The sequence below is a fragment of the Hyla sarda genome, chromosome 7, assembly GCF_029499605.1.
Source record: "Hyla sarda isolate aHylSar1 chromosome 7, aHylSar1.hap1, whole genome shotgun sequence".
In the NCBI taxonomy this organism is placed as follows: domain Eukaryota; kingdom Metazoa; phylum Chordata; class Amphibia; order Anura; family Hylidae; genus Hyla; species Hyla sarda.
In genome coordinates, this window is record NC_079195.1 from 114,575,393 (window position 1) to 114,595,661 (window position 20,269).

General features: G+C 43.0%; 1 protein-coding gene across 2 annotated transcripts in view; it reads right to left on the reverse strand.

Annotated features, from left to right (window-relative positions):
• Positions 1 to 321: 321 nt before the first annotated feature.
• Positions 322 to 20,269, reverse strand: part of LRRC20 (leucine rich repeat containing 20) — a 787,843-nt gene continuing 767,895 nt past the window's right edge. For both annotated transcript variants that reach the window (XM_056530493.1, XM_056530494.1), the window contains exon 5: positions 322 to 612. In XM_056530493.1, the coding sequence (XP_056386468.1) occupies positions 494 to 612 (119 nt within the window). In that variant the 3' untranslated portion in view covers positions 322 to 493. The remainder of the gene's footprint in view (positions 613 to 20,269) is intronic.

A 20,269-nucleotide genomic window follows, 5' to 3' on the forward strand; every position in this document is an offset into this window, starting at 1 on the left:
AGAAAAAATCTCTTTTCAAGCCAGTTATTAACCCAATTACCTGCACTTGACTTATATCCTGGCATTCTCATATCATATTAACATCTATTATTTCTTATGTAAAACATCTTTTCTTTTTAGCATCTTTGTGCTTTGAGTTTATTTTATTGAGATATTCCTGCATAAATTATAAATATATTGAATATTAAACCTTCATACGTTTGAAGGTAACCTTACAGGTGTACAAGTTTTCTGTTATACCGCACAATGGAAGTAAACAGTTTTCCTTGACTCTACCAGAAGAGGACATCAAAAGAAAGGACATCAAGTAATTGATTTGTTAAAGCAGATTTTTAATTCCACAACCTAAATATTAAAACAGCAAAGCACACCCATAATTTAAAATGATTGTTTCAGTACTTTAACATTGATTCTTTAGAGAGAGGCGTTCCTGCAGAACAGCAAACTGTAAGGCATAAATCCAAGATGAGATCAACGTTCCTTCTTCTCCACTTTACAGATCGATTTTAAATTTAATGCTGGAAAGGTTCAAGTCATCTTTATTTATGGGATTAAGCTTGAGGTTCACACTTGAAAGATGTGACAAACGATTCAAAGCCTCAACTGGAATATCTGTAAAAAACAGAGTGTGTTAGGATATTTGCATTTCTGGGAATTCAAACTCTGACTAGTATATTTATTTGCACTTTGATATCAATGACAGCCGTAGTCATATACACCACATTTATCCAGCTTTACCTCACATTATCAATTAAAAAGATTATCAAGTATGGCAGATGTCTTTTCTGAAACCATTGGAGCTCCTCAAGATAAAGTGACGGCACCATATCCCAAACCAATGTGCAAAATTGAATATAATACTTCGAGCCTAAATATTGTATGGAAGTTGCATCAACATTTTTAATCTGAGCACTCACCATCAGAACACAATTGGAGGAACCAAAGGTGAGTTATTGGTGTATGTTTTCCCCCAAGTGTATACGGGTGGTGATTTGCTGATAAGTATATAGCATTGTAGTAGAAATATAGTGTAGTTTTTCCAGTCATTATGAGCCCCTGGGGTATAATAAGCACTGGTCAGGGTATAAAGAGTACCTCTTATGATCTTGTTAAATATTATAATCCTCCCAGTTCACTTCCCCCATCGTGATAACCCCCCCCCCCCCATGCCTTTATTTTTTATTATTTGTTAGTTTTCTACCTTGATATTACTCTGTATTTTCTGCACAGTCAGATTCACAGACTGGGAAGGGGCGTTCCCCAGCAGGTGTGACATAATCTGAAGCCATACAGGGGAGAACTTCCTCCCTCACTCTTCTACACACAGCCCAGAGCAGTTCAGTGTGTGAGATAAGGCTGCACATACTCCCTCAGCATTTCCTGATTTTGGACTTCTGCCAGGCCAGCAGGAGTCCAAAGTCTGTGCAAAAGACGGGGGAAATGTTCTCCGGACAAAGTAGGGAGACACCAAGTGGCAGCTTTTTAAAACACAAATAAAACCATAAAAAACTTCATTTTTTTTAAACAAAGTACATTAGAAAGTTTTCCGATAAATATGCTTTTAGATAGGATTCGGGATATAAAAAGAATGGAATATTTCTCGGCAGCATTTGACAACACACTCCCTAAGTATTATAAAGTTTGGCAAGACTGGGAGACCTATGACGCATAATTGATGGCTATGGTGTTCGTGCTGGGGCGGAGAGGGGGCCATGTAGTTTTCCTTCTTTTTCCTTTTCTCTCTCTTTTTTTTCTTTCTCTTCCTTTCTTTTTTTGATATCTCAAGGGCAGTGAACATTATTGTGATATGTTTCTAGTAAAAGTACATTACTCATGCTTCTGCTTACAATCTACATTGAGACGAGCAGAGTTAACATTTCCTAGAATTTCCACCTATTTTCTGGAGAATTATTGTCTCATACAATTGTATTTTTATTCCCACTAATGTAACATTCTCAAATTCTTGAGGAAACACCTTGTTGATGTACCAGCATTTTCTCCTTTTGATATGATACTTCAAATTGTTGTAATAGTCTTTATGTGTTTTTTTTCTTTGTTTCGGAAAAAATGTAAAACTTATAAATTAACAGTTGTATAAAAAAAAAAATGTTTTTTTATTTACCATAAGGATTGCAATAGCAAAAATTAGTTTTAATCAGAGTGCTATTTAAATAAACAAATATTCCGTTTCTGCCTGATTCCTTTTCAGTCTCTCTGTTTCAGAATGGAAAAGTTGGGTACAAGCTGGTGAGTAATGTCACTATCTGCACCCGCTTGCTAAAATTAACAAACTATGCTAATGTCTATTTCAGGTATCAGCACAGTCAGACTACATATATCTTGTTGCTACAGAAGGGAAGGTTGTCATGACTGTAGGGATTGTGATACCTAGCATGAACCCAAAGGAAAAGACATATATGGATTTGGAATATTTTTTCCCCTTAAAGGGGTACTCCGGTGCTTACACATCTTATCCCCTATCCTTTGGATAGGGGATAAGATGTGTAAGCACCGGAGTACCCCTTTAAAGGGAGTCTGTCCGATCGTATCACAACTTATCACAGCATCAGGTAGGGGTTAAAAGGACCTTTATAGGCATATGTTTATAACTGTGAACTTTTGCTGGGCAATATATACTTTTTTATCCATGCAAATGAGCAGCCAGTGCCCAATCATCTTGAGTGCCACGTATTTCCATCCCCTACATCACTACATCAATCAAATGCAGGTGGAAGAGGAAAGCAGTGATAGGGGAGAAAACTACTGGGCACTTTGACCGACCCTGCCTGGTGGACACTTTATTATTTGCATATATACACATTCCCATTTGTATCCTTACTTTAGTTTAGTAAAGGATTCCAATTTTTTATTAAACCAGTTTAATACAAAATCACAACATTCAAAAGGCTTATTTATATAAAGAAGAGTACACTGGCACCACATGAGCAAAGAGAGGCTAGAAAAAAAGGCATACTCAAAAACTCATTCACAAAAACATTCTCAAATATTAGTCTAAGCTGTGCTAAAAAAGTTCTTCATTAAAGTGATTTCTCATCATCATAAATCAAATATCATAAACAATATTTTTAGATCGCATTTCTGTACTTTTATCTGAATGTTGGAAACATCTATTTACCCTTCAGAGTGGATACAAGGTGATTTTAGAGCTTTCACTTTAGTGCAGAGCTGTTTCCTATTTTATCCATTTCAGGAGGTGGGACTAGAGCTTGGCTATTTGCCAGCAGTAGTCTTGCATGAACTTTTTCCCTTACTTGTCTGGCCAATCACCGAAGAGCCACTAACAAGCCCTTCTCCTTTTTGCTATTCCATGGCATAGTGTTGAAGAAAGAGCACTGCTTACTGTGAACAGCCTGGCACTCTGGGGGAAGTCTTGGTTTTCCCGTTAGACACAGTGTGGACCCTATGGAGGAGGCAAACAGGCTCAGGACGCATGCACACTGTCCAGGCTTTCATCTAAACCCATCTCCTTTTCCTGTTTTCCTTTCTGATCTCTCTTTGGTTAGATTTGCTAATCCCCTAAGAACAGGCAGAGGACAGCAGTTTGAAGGGAAGCGCAACACCCAGTGGGCATCACTTTAGATTTTTTTTTACTTATTCTTTACAAATATGTTTGAAACCACATCAAATGGATTTGAAGTTGTTTGAAACAACAATGACTATTTAAATATTAAATGGCAATTATTATATATTACACACCAATAAACATCAAAAACCACCTTTCTAATATTATGTATCACAAAAAAGTTCTGACCTCCTGAGGCATTAACCTCTATAAGCTCTTTCAATGTGTCCAGTTGTTGTGGGAATGTCATCCCATATATTTGTTCTGGGAAAGGGTTTAGAAGCAAATTTTCTGTAGGGCAGCAGTAACTTTAGATTTTGATGCCAAAACTATGGTATTGGGGTTTCTCCCCACATTGGAATCCTGTAAAAAAAAATGCTCATTTCAAAAATTATTTTTATTGCCAGATTGTTGATCACGAGTAAATGGATTGTTGATGACTTTCCATCTGTATCTCTTTGGAGAAAAGAGGTAGCAAAAAAGGAGATGTGAGAACATCTACTATAAGGCTGGGAACTCCCTAGAAAATTATTCCCTATCTGTCTGGGGGTATTGGGTTGGGAGGGGTTGGGATTATGGGTTTTCTGTATTTTTGCATTGTATATATTTTTATGTGTGTTTACAGGTTTGTAGCATTTTTCAAAAAATAAAAATAAAAATAAAAAAGTGTCCTGTGCTATCTGCCAACACGCTAGCAGCAGATCCTTCAAAGTTTTACTGTCATTTAAAACATTTTTAATATGTCATACAAATATCACTCTGCCGAAACTCCATTGATCTCTAGATATATCCGTAAGGAGGACGTGGAAGCATGCCCTACTCTCTGGCTTGCCCCTCTTTTCGACTCATTGCAGAAGAAGGGCTCCATTTGCGATGTAGCCCATCTGCTATACAATATGTTAGATTGGTCAGCAAGCTGGGGAGTTAAGCACCCTGCTGCAATGTTTTACCTGGCTATATTTACTGTACAGATGTTTGTCTTTTTTTTTTTTTTTTATATTGACAGTAGGTATGTCCCGATACCATTTTTTAAGACCGAGTACGAGTACCGATATTTTAATTCTAGTACTCGCCAATACCAAGTACGAGTACTTATATTTTAAAGGGAATTTGACCCCAGGGTGACCCGGTTCCTGACGCTGTTTACCGTATGATATGCGGATCCTTGTTGTGTACAATGGAGGCGGCTGCTGTAGTATGAGCCAAGATTTCTCTCTTCTCCATTGGGCAGAACAGGGAATTTGCATTGGCGGTGAGACCGATGACCACATGGTGAGCAGCGGTAGAAACCGGTCACCTGCATCTACCTATAAATTCAAGTAAGTGCAGGTGACTCTGCTGTAAGATTGTCTTTAATAGTAGGTAGTATCCCCTTGCAGACATTAGCAGCAGTCCCCCTGGAAGTCATTAGTAGCAGCCCCCCTGTAGACAGCTGCCCCCCTTGTAGACAGCTGCCCCCTTGTAGACATAAGTAGCATCCCCCCTATAGACCACAGCCTCCCTTTAGACAGTGGGCCCCCATTTAAACAGCAGCAGCCCCTCCCCCTTTAGACAGCAGCAGGCCCCCCCTTTAGACAGCAGCATGGCCTCCCCCTTCAGACAGCATGGCCCCCCCTTCAGACAGCATGGCCCCCCCTTTAGACTGAAGCCCCCCCCCCTTTAGAAAGCAGCAGGGTCCCCCTTTAGACAGCAGCAGGGCCCCCCCTTTAGACAGCATCAGGGCCCCCACTTTAGACAGCAGCAAGGCCCCCCCTTTAGACAGCAGCAGGGCTCCCCCCTTTAGACAGCAGCAGGGCCCCCTTTAGACAGCAGCAGGGCACCCCTTTAGACAGCAGCAGGGCCCCCCCTTTAGACAGCAGCAGGCCCCCCCCTTTAGACAGCATCAGGGCCCCCCCTTTAGACAGCATCAGGGCCCCCACTTTAGACAGCAGCAAGGCCCCCCCTTTAGACAACAGCAGGGCCCCCCTTTAGACAGCAGCATGGCCCCCTTTAGACAGCAGCAGGGCCCCCACTTTAGACAGCAGCAGGGCCCCCCCCCTTTAGACAGCAGCAGGGCCCCCCTTTAGACAACAGCAGGGCCCCCCGTTTAGACAGCAGCAGGCCCCACCGTTTAGACAGCAGCAGGCCCCCCCGTTTAGACAGCAGCAGCCCCCCCCCCCTTGGACAGCAGCAGCGCCCCCCCTTTAGACAGCAGCAGGGCCCCCCCTTTAGATAGCAGCAGCTCCCCCTTTAGACAGCAGCAGGGCCCCCCTTTAGACAGCAGCAGGGCCCCCCTTTAGACAGTAGCAGGGCCCCCCCTTTAAACAGCAGCAGGGCCCCCCCTTTTAGACAGCAGCAGGGCCCCCCTTTAGACATCAGCAGGGCCCCCATTTAGACAGCAGCCCCCCCTTTAGACAGCAGCAGGGCCCCCCTTTAGACAGCAGCATGGCCCCCTTTAGACAGCAGCAGGGCCCCCCTTTAGACAGCAGCAGGGCCCACCGTTTAGACAGCAGCAGGCCCCCCGTTTAGACAGCAGCAGCCCCCCCCCTTGGACAGCAGCAGCGCCCCCCCCCTTTAGACAGCAGCAGGGCCCCCCCTTTAGACAGCATCAGCCCCCCCCTTTAGACAGCAGCAGGGCCCCCCTTTAGACAGCAGCAGGGCCCCCCTTTAGACAGCAGCAGGGCCCCCCTTTAGACAACAGCAGGGCCCCCCTTTAGACAGCAGCAGGCCCCCCCCCCTTTAGACAGCAGCAGCCCCCCCCCTTTAGACAGCAGCAGCCCCCCCTTTAGACAGCAGCAGGGCCCCCCTTTAGACAGCAGCAGGGCCCCCTTTAGACAGCAGCAGGGCCCCCCTTTAGACAGCAGCAGGGCCCCCCTTTAGACAGCAGCAGGGCCCCCCCTTTAGACAGCAGCAGGGCCCCCCTTTAGACAGCAGCAGGGCCCCTCCCCCTTTAGACAGCAGCAGGGCCCCCCTCTTTAGACAGCAGCAGGGCCCCCCCCTTTAGACAGCATCAGGGCCCCCCCTTTAGACAGCAGCAGGGCCCCCCGTTTAGACAGCAGCAGGGCCCCCCTTTAGACAGCAGGCTAGTATCGGCCCCAATACCGATACCAGTATCGGTATCGGGACGTCCCTAATTGACAGTAACACTTTAAGGGTATGTTCACACAAGCGGATTCCCAGCACGTATTACGCTGTGGATTCGCTGCTGAAGGACCGCTGTATAGTGCCTTTACAGGTGCCTGCTCGGATCGGCAATCCACCGCTACGAGAAGGCACACTGCGATGTGTGTGTCGCCGCCCGCATGTGTAGTATACTCGCACATCATGGCTGCTCTCGGCCTAGCTCAGGGAGCAAGGGGAGTTGCCGCGATGTGTGCGAGTACACCGCGCATGCGCAGCAACTCGCAAGTCGCAGCAGTGTGTCTGCTCGTAGAGGCGTATTGCCCCTCCGAGCAGGCACATCTAAAGGCATCCTATAGGGTTCCTTCAGCGGCGGATCTGCAGCTTAAAATACGCTGTGGATTCGCTCATCTGAATGTACCCTAAAGGAGTAGTCTACTGAAGACTATTCCCACTCCATTGTGCCCGGGCTGAAAAAAAATAGAAAAGAAACTTCAACTCACCTTTCTCCACTCCCCCATAGTGCCACTATAGCTGTTCGTTCCTCCGGTCCGGTCTTAATCCTTCTTCCGTGTGCACAGATCGTTACATGGCACTCAGCCTATCACCAGCCACAGCAATGTCCCGCCTCGGCCGGTGATAGGCTGAGCACCGTGTGACAAAAGAAGGAAGAAGTCTGGACTGGAGGACCGATCAGCTGTAGCGGCGCTCCAGGGGGAATGCAGGAAGGTGAGTGAAAGTTTTTTTTTTTTTTTGTTTTTTCAACCCGGGCACAACAGAGTAGTCTGCAGTAGACTACTTCTTTTAAGTTCTGCATATTAGAGAGGTAGGGCCTCATTTTCACAGCACATCCTACAAGTTCAGATTATGATTTCAGAAACCAGGAAGCCAAATCATACCACATACACTATTGAACTGACATATTTCTACAAATTTGTTGGTCTAAAGGGTGACACAAACCTATGCTCAACAATTTTATCCACCTATACCATATATTATACAGATACAAAACAGAACTCCTCCAAACCCGGCAGAGTATAGAAGGCGCTGAGACCAGGATATGGGCAAGGTTTCTTTATTCCCACAATGCAACGCGTTTCTCGGAAGTTTCGCTTCATCAGGCATTGTTGCCTGATGAAGCAGAACTTCTGCGAAATGCGTTGCATTGTGGGAATAAAGAAACCTTGCCCATATCCTGGTCTAGGTGCCTTCTATACTCAGCCGGGTTTAGAGGAGTTCTGTTTTGTATCTACATTTAAATGAGGTGGAGTGGCTGCAGGGACCTCTTTCTATTACACTCTTATCCATGGTCTTATCCACTCAGTCTGGTAAGCGCAAATTCACATATTGCGTTATCACTTGCCCTGAAGATATAAAACCACGGAGCGCGTCCTGTCCTTTTATTTTTTCTAATATATTATACAGAGTACACACTCCTGGTGCTGCACCAAATAATAGTGAACTTTAATACCGTGTGGTAAGTTACATTTCCTGATCAATTTCTTGCTGCGCCAAATTTATCAACATTGTGCACCATTTTGATAAATTTGGTGCAGCTCAGCACTTTTTGCACAAAAAAGAGCTACCAAACAGTCCATGCTATGCCTGATCTCTTTAAACAACAAAATATGTAAACATTGAAGGGAAGGAGTTTAGTGAAAATATCTTATAGGAATTGTTGCATGGTTGACAGTAGCGTTGATTAGTAAACTTGAATGAGCTTGTATGGTGCCAGAAACTTGAATGGATGATGGACCAAAATGTCTAGTTATAGTGGTACTGCAGCAAAAAGTTACTTATCCCCTATCTCCAGGTTAAGGGACAAGTGTCTGTTTGGGGGGGTCTTTTGGGAGCTCTCTGAAAGAATGCTCCAAAGAGACCTGAGGGTTTGATGATCCGACATGGCAAACAGTGTGGGGGAGACTTATCAAAACCTGTGCAGAAGAAGAGCTGACCATTTGCCCATAGCAACCAGTAGGATTGCTTATTTTACTTTTCAGAGGCCTTTTTAAAAATTGAAGAAGTGATCTGATTGGTTGATATGGGCAACTCTGCACAGGTTTTGATAAATCTCCTGTGTTCTCACAATGATTTGTTTTCTTTCTGGACTTTAACTGGTCAGATAGACCTAGATTTAATTAGTACGTTTGGAATTACTCCTTTTTTAAGAAATGTTATCAAAATTACAGGGTATGAAAAGGGAACGGAAAGTATCCAATAAAATAGTCATGAGATAATGTAAGAGGAATATTCGCAGGGCAACAAGTACAAGAATCATTATCACTGAATATGCAATACTCTTGGAACTAGGCATTAAACTTTAGGTCATGTTTTTGTTGATGTGTATTATTCAGAAAGCCTGGTGATCTGTACTTGTTGAAAATATTAAAGCATGCTCTCAGGCTTTTTAAAATGGTTGCCTATTAAAATGTCCTTCAATTAATGGTATTTATGGTTAAATTCTACTGAAAAGAATTGAAAATAATTAAATTCAGAATGCATTTAAATGGTACCATATAGAATAACATAACGCAATTTTGGCTGTCTGGGCATGCTGTGAGTTGTTGTTTTGCAACATCTCGACGGCCACAGTCTCCAGTGGTCTCCAAACTGTGGAGGGCCACAGTCTCCAGTGGTCTCCAAACTGTGTCCTTCCAGATGTTGCAAAACTACAACTCTCAGCATGCCCAGACAGTCCACGCATGCTGGGAGTTGTAGTTCTGTAACATCTGGCCCTTCAGATGTTGCAGAACAACAACTCCCAGCATGCCAGGACAGTCTCAGCATGATGGGAGTTGTAGTTTTGCAACATTTGGAAGGGCACGTGTGGTGTCCAAACTGTAGCGCTCCAGATGTCAATTCAAAGCATGCCGAGACTGTCCAGACATGCTGGGAGTTGTAGTTTTGCAACATCTGCCCCTTCAGATGTTGCCGAACTACAACTTCCAGAATGCCTGGGCAGTCTGGGCATGCTTGGAGTTGAAGTTTTGCAACATCTGGAGGGCTAAAGTTTGGAGACCACTACACAGTGGTTTCCAAACTGTTCTTCCCCAGTTGTTGCATAACTAAAACTCCCAACATGTCCTTCGACTGTCTGTGCATGCTGGGAGTTGTAGTATTGCAACAACTGGAGGCACACTGGTTGGGAAACATTGTATTTTCCCTAACTCAGTGTTTCCCAACACGTGTGTCTCCTGCTGTCTCAAAACTATAACTCCCAGCATGCAATGACAGACCATGAATGCTGGGAGTTGTAGTTTTGCAATAGCTGGAGGCACATGGGTTGGGAAACAGACAGTGGTGCGGAAACACTGCAGTAGTCTGTTACCTTACTCAGTGTTTCCCAATCCCAACCAGTGTGCCTCCAGCTGTTGCATAACTACAACTCCCAGTATGCACGATCTGTCAGTGCATGCTGGGGGTTGTAGTCCCCCCATGTGAATGTACAGGATACATTCACACAGGCAGGGGTTTACAGGAGGTTTGAGATGCGGCAAATTTTCTGCTGCAGCGGGAAACACACTGTAAACCCGTGTGAATGTACCCTAAAAACACTACACTACGCTAACCATAAATAAAGAGTAAAACACTACATATATACTATACCCTTACACCCCCCCCCCCACAATAAAAAAATAAAAGTCTTGTACATCAGTTTTTCCACAATGGAGCCTCCAGCTGTTGCAAAATAACAACTCCCAGTATTGCTGGACAGAAATTGACTGTCCAGACATGTTGGGAGTTTTGCAACAGCTGGAGGCTCCCTGTTTGTGGAAAACTGACGTACAGTATTTTTGGTGGAGGAGGCAAGTGTAACGCTTGCATCCGGGTACACCCCTGTGAAAATCCCTAATTTAAGCCTCAAATGCACATGGCACTCTATCACTTCGGAGCCCTGCTGTATTTCAAGGCAACAGTTTTGGGCCAAACATGGGGTATCTCCGTTCTCAGGAGAAATTGCGCTACAAATTTTTGGTGCCTTTTTCTCCTTTTACCCCTTATGAAAAGGTAAAGTTGGGGTTAGTGAAATACATTTTTATTTTTTACACTAACATGCTGGTGTTGCCCCATACCAAGAGGTAAAAGGAAAAAAAGACCCCCAAAATTTGTAACACACTTTCTCCCAAGTACGGAAATACCCCATATGTGGACAAAATATGCTCAGCGGGTGCACAACATGGCTCAGGAGTGAAAGCGCACTATGTACATTTGAGGCCTAAACTGGTGATTTGCACAGGGGTGGCTGCTGGTTACAGCGATTCTGACATAAACACAAAAAAATAAACACCCACATGTGACCCCATTTCGGAAACTACCCCCCTCACAGAACCTAACAAGGGCTATAGTGAGCCTTAACACCCCACAGCTGTCTGACAGATTTTTGGAACAGTGGTCCGTGAAAATTAAATTTTTGATTTAGACAGCCCACTGTTACAAAGGTCTGTCAAACACCAGTGGGGTGTAAAGGCTCACTGCACCCCTTGTTACGTTCCTTGAAGGGGGTAGTTTACCAAATAATGTGCCATGTGGGGTGTTTTTCGCTGTTCTAGCACAATGGAGGCTTCCTAAATGAGACATGCTCCCAAAAGCCATTTCAGCAAAATTCGCTTTCCAAAAGCCCAATGTCTCTCCTTCCCTTCTGAGCCCTCTAGTGCACCCACAAAGCCCTTTACATCCATATATGAGGTATTTCCTTACTCGAAAGAAATGGAGTTTCAAATTTTGGGGGACATTTTCACCTATTACCCCTTCTGAAATTGAAAAATTTGGGGTAACATTAGCATTTTAGAAAGAAAATTAAAATTTTCATTTTCACGTCACACTTCAACGCAAAGTCGTCAAACACCTGTGGGGTGTTAAGGCTCACTGCAACCCTTGTTATGTTCTTGAGGGGATTAGTTTCCCAAATATTTGCCATGTGTGGTGCTTTTTGCTGTTCTGGCACCATGGGGGGGGGTCCTAAATGCGACATGCCCCGCAAAAACCATTTCAGCAAAATTCGCTCTTTAAAATCCCATTGTCGCTCCTTCTCTTCTGAGCCCTCTAGTGCGCCCACAAAGCACTTTACATCCACATATGAGGTATTTCCTTACTCGAGAGAAATTGGGTTACAGATTTTGGGGGGCTTTTTCTCCTTTTACCACTTGTAAAAATAAAAAAATATGGGTCTACAAGAACATGTTAGTGTAAAAAATGCAGATCTTGATTTTTCTCCTCCACTTTGCTGCTATTCTTGAGAAACACCTAAAGGGTTAAAAAAAAAACTTTCTGAATTTTATTTTGAACACTTTGAGGGGTGCAGTTTCTATAATAGGGTCATTTATGGGGTATTTCTCACAGAAAGGCCACTCAAATCCACTTCACTGGTCCCTGAAAAATTCAGATTTTAAATTTTTGTAAAATCTTAGAAAATTGCTGCTATACAATTTGAAGCCCTCTAATGTCTTCAAAAAGTCAAAATATGTAAATTGTATGATTTCAACATAAAGTAGACATATTGTATTTGTGAATAAATATATAATTTATTTGTAATATCCATTTTCCTTACAATCAGAGAGTTTCAAAGTTAGAAAATGCTACATTTTCATGAAATTTGGGGATTTTTCACCAAGAAAGGATGCAAATAAGGACAAAAATTTACCACTTTGTTAAAATAGAATATGTTACAAAAAAACTATCTCGGAATCAGAATGAAAGGTAAAAGCATCCCAGAGTTATTAATGCCTAAACAGTGGTCAGATTTGCAAAAAAAGTCTGCGTCCTTAAGGTGAAAATGAGCTGCGTTCTCAAGGGGTTAATGTCCCGGTGTTTACTTTGAACTAATACTGTATGACTACAAAACCCAATCTAACAAGTAGTCACATGGTGGCACAATGACGGAGCCTAAAGGTGGCAGCAGCATGAGGAGACCATAATCTGGCAGAATGACACAGCCTTGAATTGGAATTCAAGGCTGTGTCATTCTGAGTGGAGGTCCCCTCAATTGAGGTCCCCTCAATTTCCCCCAATATCCCACCATGACCCTACCCTTCAATTCCCTGGTTGAACTTGATGGACTTATGTCTTTTTTCGACTGTACTAACTATGTAACTATGGTTAATAAATCTCGTGCAGCCTTTTAACGTTTTCAGGGAATGGATGTGTTCTCGGAACCGTGTGTGCACGGGGCGTACAGTGCATCCAATGTAAAATCGCCCACATGCACAAACGATTCCGTAGACTACGTGATCTGTACGGCAGCAGATGAAATCCTTCACTACAATGTCGCGGCCTCCTAAGGTAAAATGTCTGCCTTTTTTAAGGAAACTACACCAATTGCAACTTCCACAGCGGTAGTTTCCTATCAGTGTGGACTTATCCAACCAGTTGCGATAATGTGATACAAATCTGCTGTACGTTAACACGTCGCCAATGTTTTTTGCTTTTTTAAAAGTAACAAATGGTTTTTCAGCCGTTACATCCAATAACAGGGTATCTTTTTGCACAAGGGGCCAGTAGCGGAAAATAGCTTTTTTAATTATATTAGCCAAAGGACTGCATTTAAATACAAATGAGAAATGTGTAGGTTTTTTTATTGTATCCAACATGGATCTTTTTCCTGATTTTTCTGCTGCTTTTTTTAACAAAGTATTTCTATTTTGCACCGTTGCTCTCTCTAGTGTGGTCTTGTGGACTTTTGGCAAAAAGTTCCAACAGGGAAACTTGACATGTTCAGGTAATAATCTTTTTGTGATTTTTTTTAGATAACACCCTTTTCTCTACATAATTTCTTAGTGAGGATTGGAGTTTAGACAGGTATCTATAGGGGGGGGGGGGGGGGTTTACAGTAAGGTGTTCATAATTTGATGTGTCATGCAACTGGCGGTTGGCTTCCTCTGTGTAATATTTTTCGGTAAGGAGGACAATGTTGCCCCCTTATCAGATTTTTTAAATATTTTATTTTTCATGGATCTTAACTTTTTAAGTGCAATATTTTCCTCTGATGTTAAATTAGGGGGATCTTCTGGATACTTCAAAGCTTTTACCTATCTCAGCACTTCGTGCTGAAAGAGGTCCAAGCTACTACCTGGGGGTAGAGGTGGACAAAAAGAAGACTTTGTTCCTCCTGTGAAAACCGAATCTAATTTGTTATCTGGATATAAAGAACTTGTGTCCCCACCTAATAATTCTGTAAGAGTAACTAAACATTCTGTATCTTCCCCACTCTCACTATCAAAAGGACTGAAACCCAAAGATCCTATAGATATAGGCTTATCTCCTTCTACCTTGCTTTCACACACATATTTATTCTGGGAGAAAAATCTTTTGACATTTAAATTACGGATGCATCTAAATATATCAAGTTCAATCTCGACTTCATTAAATTCCTACGGAAAACAAAAGTTTAAGCCTCTTGCAAGAAGGGTTTTCATGGCATCGTCTAATATAACGTCTGATCATCCTGTCTTTCACAAGGGGAGGTAGAATGTCCTCCTCCTTTATTGTCTCCAAGACACTTTCTTTCTTTTCCATCCTCATTGCGTCTTGTTTCCTTTTTCTTGAATGTCCCCTCCACGTTGATCTCCTCCTAAAGGGATGTTTCCCTGTGTTCCAGTCGCTTCTCCTGTCAGGAACAGCAGAGGAGTTTGCAGATTTTGGCACATTCTTAAATAACTCGAACCAGATGAATTTAAAATTTACGTTCAAAACGAGTAAAGAAAAAATTGAATTCCTCAATGTCCTTGTAAAACCAAAAGGTAATGTCCTCCTTACAGAAGGCTTTAGGAAGCCAACGGTGGGTAACTCCTTACTGCGTTTTAAAAGTTACCATCCACAAAATGTTAAAACCGCAGTACCTTACGGACAGTATTTAAGACTGCGCCATATTAACAGTATAGAGGAGTCTTTTTTTAACAAGCCTCGGAACTATCTGAAAGATTGCAGCAAAGGGGTTACCCGCCGGAGGTTTTGGAAAAGGCTCTAGAGAGAGCAACGGTGCAAAATAGAAATACTTTGTTTAAAAAAGCAGCAGAAAAATCAGGAAAAAGATCCATGTAGGATACAATAAAAAAAACCTACACGTTTCTCATTTGTATTTAAATACAGTCCTTTGGCTAATATCATTAAAAAAGCTATTTTCCGCTACTGGCCCCTTGAGCAAAAAGATACCCTTTTATTGGATGTAACGGCTGAAAAACCATTTGTTACTTTAAAAAAAGCAAAAAACATTGGCGACGTGTTAACGCACAGCAGATTTATATCACAGAATCGCAACTGGTTGGATAAGTCCACACTGATAGGAAACTACTGCTGTGGAAGTTGCAATTGGTGTAGTTTCTTAAAAAAGGCAGAAATTTTACCTTAGGAGGCTGCGATATTGTAGTGAAGGATTTCATCTGCTGCCGTACAGATCACGTAGTCTACGGAATCGTTTGTGCATGTGGGCGATTTTACATTGGATGCACTGTACGCCCCGTGCACACACGGTTCCGAGAACACATCCATTCCCTGAAAACGTTAAAAGGCTCCACGAGATTAATTAACCATGTGTTAGAAGAACACAACGGAGATTGCGAAGTATTGGAATTCTACGGATTAGAAAGGGTTAATGTCAAAGACGGCGGTGATAGAAGGAAAGCCTTGCTTCAAAGTGAGGCAAGATGGATTTTGCGCACTAAGGCACAAGGCAATTTAGGATTGAATGACAAGGTAGATCTGGCTCTCTGGTTCTCTGTATAGCAGTAATTGCTTTTAACTTGTCTGTGTTTCACTTTGGTTTCTTTCTCTTTTTTATATTCCTTTGCACAGTTGTAAGTTAAGAGATACGCCCATCTACACCGGAGCTCAGGTATTTAACCTGGGTTCTGGCGGTAGTAGGGGAGTGGTCCGAGGAAGTGCGCTTGCACACAAAATAGCTATCACCGCTACGTGGACGGCGTCCGAGCTCTCCCTTGCCTTGCCTGTCACTATGTTGCATTTTATGGAATAAAAACTTTTTCTACACTACGAGACTGGTGAGTGCCATTCATCTTCCTACTTTTGTATTCCTTAAAGACTGCCTTCTTAGAATTGAGCACCCCAGTCTGAATCAATTGCAGTTGCTGTCCCTGATACAGGTGTACATGGACTTGTGATTATAGCCACATTCAAGCAGTGCAGTGCCGAACGCTACCTCTATAATTTACCGCACTCGATGAGCAGACTGATAGGCTCCAGAGTTCAGAGAATCTCTGATCTGCGCGTACCTGTATGCGCTGACTGATAGTTTTCCTTGGAAGTAGATGCTCTATACAGTATTTGATTCATTATTTCCACTACTGCAGTTATAAAAAAACATTTTTTACTACTGTGTTATTCTTTATTCTATCATTGGCTGGATTAATCAGTCAGATTGTGGGTGAGTTAACCCCTCTATAGTTAATATATCATAAGATGGATGTTATTAATATTTTGCTAGGTTCCTTTGTAAATTGTTCTAAGGCTCTCAATAAACTCTTACCCCTTTTGCGGCTGTGTGACTCTTTTTTCTTAAGAATTGTATTGTTAACTGTTTTACTGGATTCCTATAAAAACAACGTAAATGTAAATCCTTTGTTAAGTCCCCCTGGACTTAAACTTTTTAATCAATAGATCCATTTAGCTTCTTTGCATGAAAATGTTTTGTCAAAATTTCCTCCTCTAGGACCCAATTTGGGTCTAACTATTCCCCAAAATTGTAGGCCTGTAAGATCACCGCCATGTTTGGTGGCAATGTGCCTAGCTAGAGGGATATCACCTTTAGTAATGATCACACTATAGTGCTTAGTCATTCTTCTCAATTGCTGGATTGTCTTCCCTACATAGATTAACAGGGAATTACATTGGGCTATATAGACAGCTCCACTTGTTTGTCAGTTTATGAAATCCCTTATAATATATTTCTATCCATCTATGGGATTGATGAAATTTAGTTTTTTAGGCATACATTTGCAAAATGAGCATCTGCCGCAGGGATAAGATCCAACTTTAAAAGACTGCAGCCATGTGGTTTTACTTCCTTCCTCAGTAAAATGGCTTTGCACTAGTTGTTCTTTAAGATTTTGGCCTCTGCGATACGCAACTGAGGGCTTTTCTGTAATGACTTCCCCAAGTTCAGTAACTGTCAATAAAATTGGCCAGTATTTTCATAAAATTCACATCACTTCTTTGTTATTTTGATTAAATGTTCCTATACATCTTACAATTCTCCTTTCCGTAGTTTGTATTTTGGATTCCCGGAGTAGATCACTTCTCGGGGTTGCCTTGGCCCTCGCAAAGGCCCTATGTAAGCCCTCAACAAATTGGCTAATGCCCTGCCTCAGATTTTCATTTCCTGACACTATCAGACGACTGTTTATGGGGCGTGCTCTTTTTTGGACTTTAGGGATTGCATAAAAAGTTACCACTGTCGGTTTTGAATTAAAAAGAAATCTAAACTCATCTTCTGTTATTAAATTCTGACTCTTTGCCTCTGAAAGTACTTTAAGTTTGTCTACATACTGTACCGTAGGATTCTGATCTAGTCTTTTGTATGTTTTATCATCTTTCAATAACCTCATGACCATATTTTTGCGATCAGTTGTATCCATTATTACAATGTTTATTGTACTACTTGGTTATGACTCAAGTTGTTTCAAAGCTTGAATTTCTGTACTTGTTAGGTTTGATCAATAATTGCTCAGTACCAGTTTCTCTAGTTCAAGACTAGTCATCTTAACAAACATTTCTACATTCATAAATTGACCCTAGTGAGGTGTATACTTTGACTTGTGCTTTAAGCTGGAGTATGGGGGAGCTGTTGTTCTCGCTCCTTTTTCATTCTCCTCCAGAAGTACCTCTACATTCTGTAGGGCTGCTTCATCCCTTCTCGCTATTTCGACTAAGCTCTGATCCTTTTGCTTATATACTTTGTGTAACGCCAACTTCCTTGGCAAAAATATTAACTATCTCTTACCCAGGCAAAAGTGTAATATTTCGGAGTCAGTGTGAAATATAGTCCTTTTCTAAGTACATCAATTTGTTCTTGAGAAAGTATTACGGATAACAAGTTACATATTTGCATTGAATCTTTTCTTTCTCTTATTTCTCTTATTGTTTCTGTGGTGGGAGGTAATTCCATTTGTCAATTCCCGTAATTGGACTCCTTCTCCTAAAAAAAAAGGGGTTTGGGATGCTGATATTTGCATCATACCTGGTATGGTGGAAATGGGTTCTGCTGTTTTTATTATTGGTTGTTGTTTCTCCTGCCTCTGCCTCTCTGCTCCGGCATGCGTGTCCCCAACCCTTTAAGATTTAAAGGACCAGTATTCTCATTATTGTAATCACCTGTGGCTTATTTATAAATTCCTTCACCCTCCTTGGTTCTCTGCCGGGTCTTTGTTGCCTTGTGCCCTAGAGAAAGCGCTCCATTGTATTGCCTTGCCGTGAACCAGATCTCCTGCTCTAGTGACTTGACCTTGCTCCTCTGCCATCTGCCTACTGAACTCCTGCTACATCCTGACTATGCTACTGTGCCACCTGCCCTGACCTACTGCTATCCAGACTATGAGTTGCCTCATTCCTCCTGTGCCTCGCATCTCCTCAGCCGCCTGTGTGGTCGAGCCATTTCAGGGGTAGCTACGTGGGGGTCGCCCACAGCTGCAAGCCCATACCGCTTTGCAGCGGGCTCTGGTGAAAACCAGCGGCACCTTAGACTCCGCTCTGTGGTACTATCCGAGGCATCTGCCACACAGGTCCAGCGGATCCAAATACATCAGAGTTCCTGTTTTCAGAAATGTGAGTGTTACAGTAGGCCTTTTGTAGGTATTTAAAGGCTGATGTTATGTCTACCTGATTTACTGGTAGATTATTTTAAGGAGGAGACATGTTGGGCTCATACAGATGGTAAATCTAACAAGGAGTCACATGTCACATGGCAGCACAATGACATTTAGGAGACCATATAGTGGCTGAATGGCACAGCCTGAAGTTGGCTGAAGCATGAGTAGAACATATAGTGGCTGAATGGCACAGCCTGGAGTTGGCTAAAGCATGAGGAGAACATATAGTGTCTGAATGGCACAGTCTGGAGTTGGTTGAAGCATGAGGATGCCATATAGTGGCTGAATGGCACAGCCTGGAGGTGGCTGAAGCATGAGTAGAATATATAGTGGCTGAATGGCACAGCCGGGAGTTGTCTGAAGCATGAGGAGACCATATAGTGGCTGAATGGCACAGCCTGGAGGTGGCTGAAGAATAAGGATACCATATAGTGTCTGAATGGCACAGCCTGGAGTTGTCTGAAGCATGAGGAGACCATAAAGTGGTTGCATGAGACAGCCTGGAGGTGGCTGAAGCATGAGGAGACCATATAGTGGCTGAATGAGACAGCCTGGAGGAGGCAGCAGCAGCATCAGAGCCCTGAAAGTGACCCTAATGCAAGAAATTTCTAAAACTGGGGACCAGCACCTTAATTATGTTTTGCAGTATCCATGGCATCACAATAAGAGAGCCTGGAGGTGGTAGCATCAGCACAAGGAGACCATAGAGCAGCACAATTAGAGAGCCTGGAGGTGGCAGCATCAGCATGAGGAGACTATATGGCGGCACAATTACAGAGCCTGGAGGTGGTAGCATCAGCATGAGGAGACCATAGAGTAGCACAATGAGAGAGCCTGGAGGTGGCAGCATCAGCATGATGAGACCATAGAGCAGCACAATTAGAGAGCCTGGGGGTGGCAGCATCAGCATGAGGAGATCATATGGCGGCACAATGACAGAGCCTGGAGGTGGTAGCATCAGCATGAGGAGACCATATGGTGGCACAATGACAGAGCAAGGAGGCGGTAGCATTAGCATGAGGAGACCCATAGAGCAGCAGAATGAGAGAGCCTGGAGGTGGCAGCATCAGCATGTGGAGACCATATGGTGGAACAATGACAGAGCCTGAAGGTGGTAACATTAGCATGAGGAGACCATAGAGCAGCACAATGACAGAGCCTGGAGGTGGTAGCAGTAGCATGAGGAGATGATAGCGCAGCACAATGACAGAGCCTGGAGGTGGCAGCAGCAGCATGAGGGCCATGCCAACTGAGGGTTGAGTCCGAGGAACCCACCGACTCTTGACTGGGGGTGTCGGATGTCACTTGGGATGAAGTGGATGACCGAATGAAGCGATCAATCATGGTTGCTGGGTTGCTGGTCGCGACACGACTGCTAGCTGATACCGGGAGCTCAGACCTCTCGCTGCCACACACCCCTACTCTGCTGCGACCTCTGCCTGCGCCTGATGAATTTAGGCCTCTGCCACTCCTCTGTGCACATACTGGCACTACTCTGCCTGAAATATTTATTGCGTATATGAGGGGAGTAGAATACACTTCAGTATGCTTAAAACAATATTTGTCTAGAACAGCAGCAGATGTGTACTATTGGCTATTATGAGGCCCGAAAAATGCGCTACAGTACGTTTAAAAATACTTATTTTAGTAAAACACCAGCCGGTGATTACTTTTGCCTGTACTTTCACAGTATCTAGGCCCTTGGCAGATTAACAGGTACAAAATAGTACACTATTTAGATGTAGGTATGTGGTAAACACTTAGTATGTGG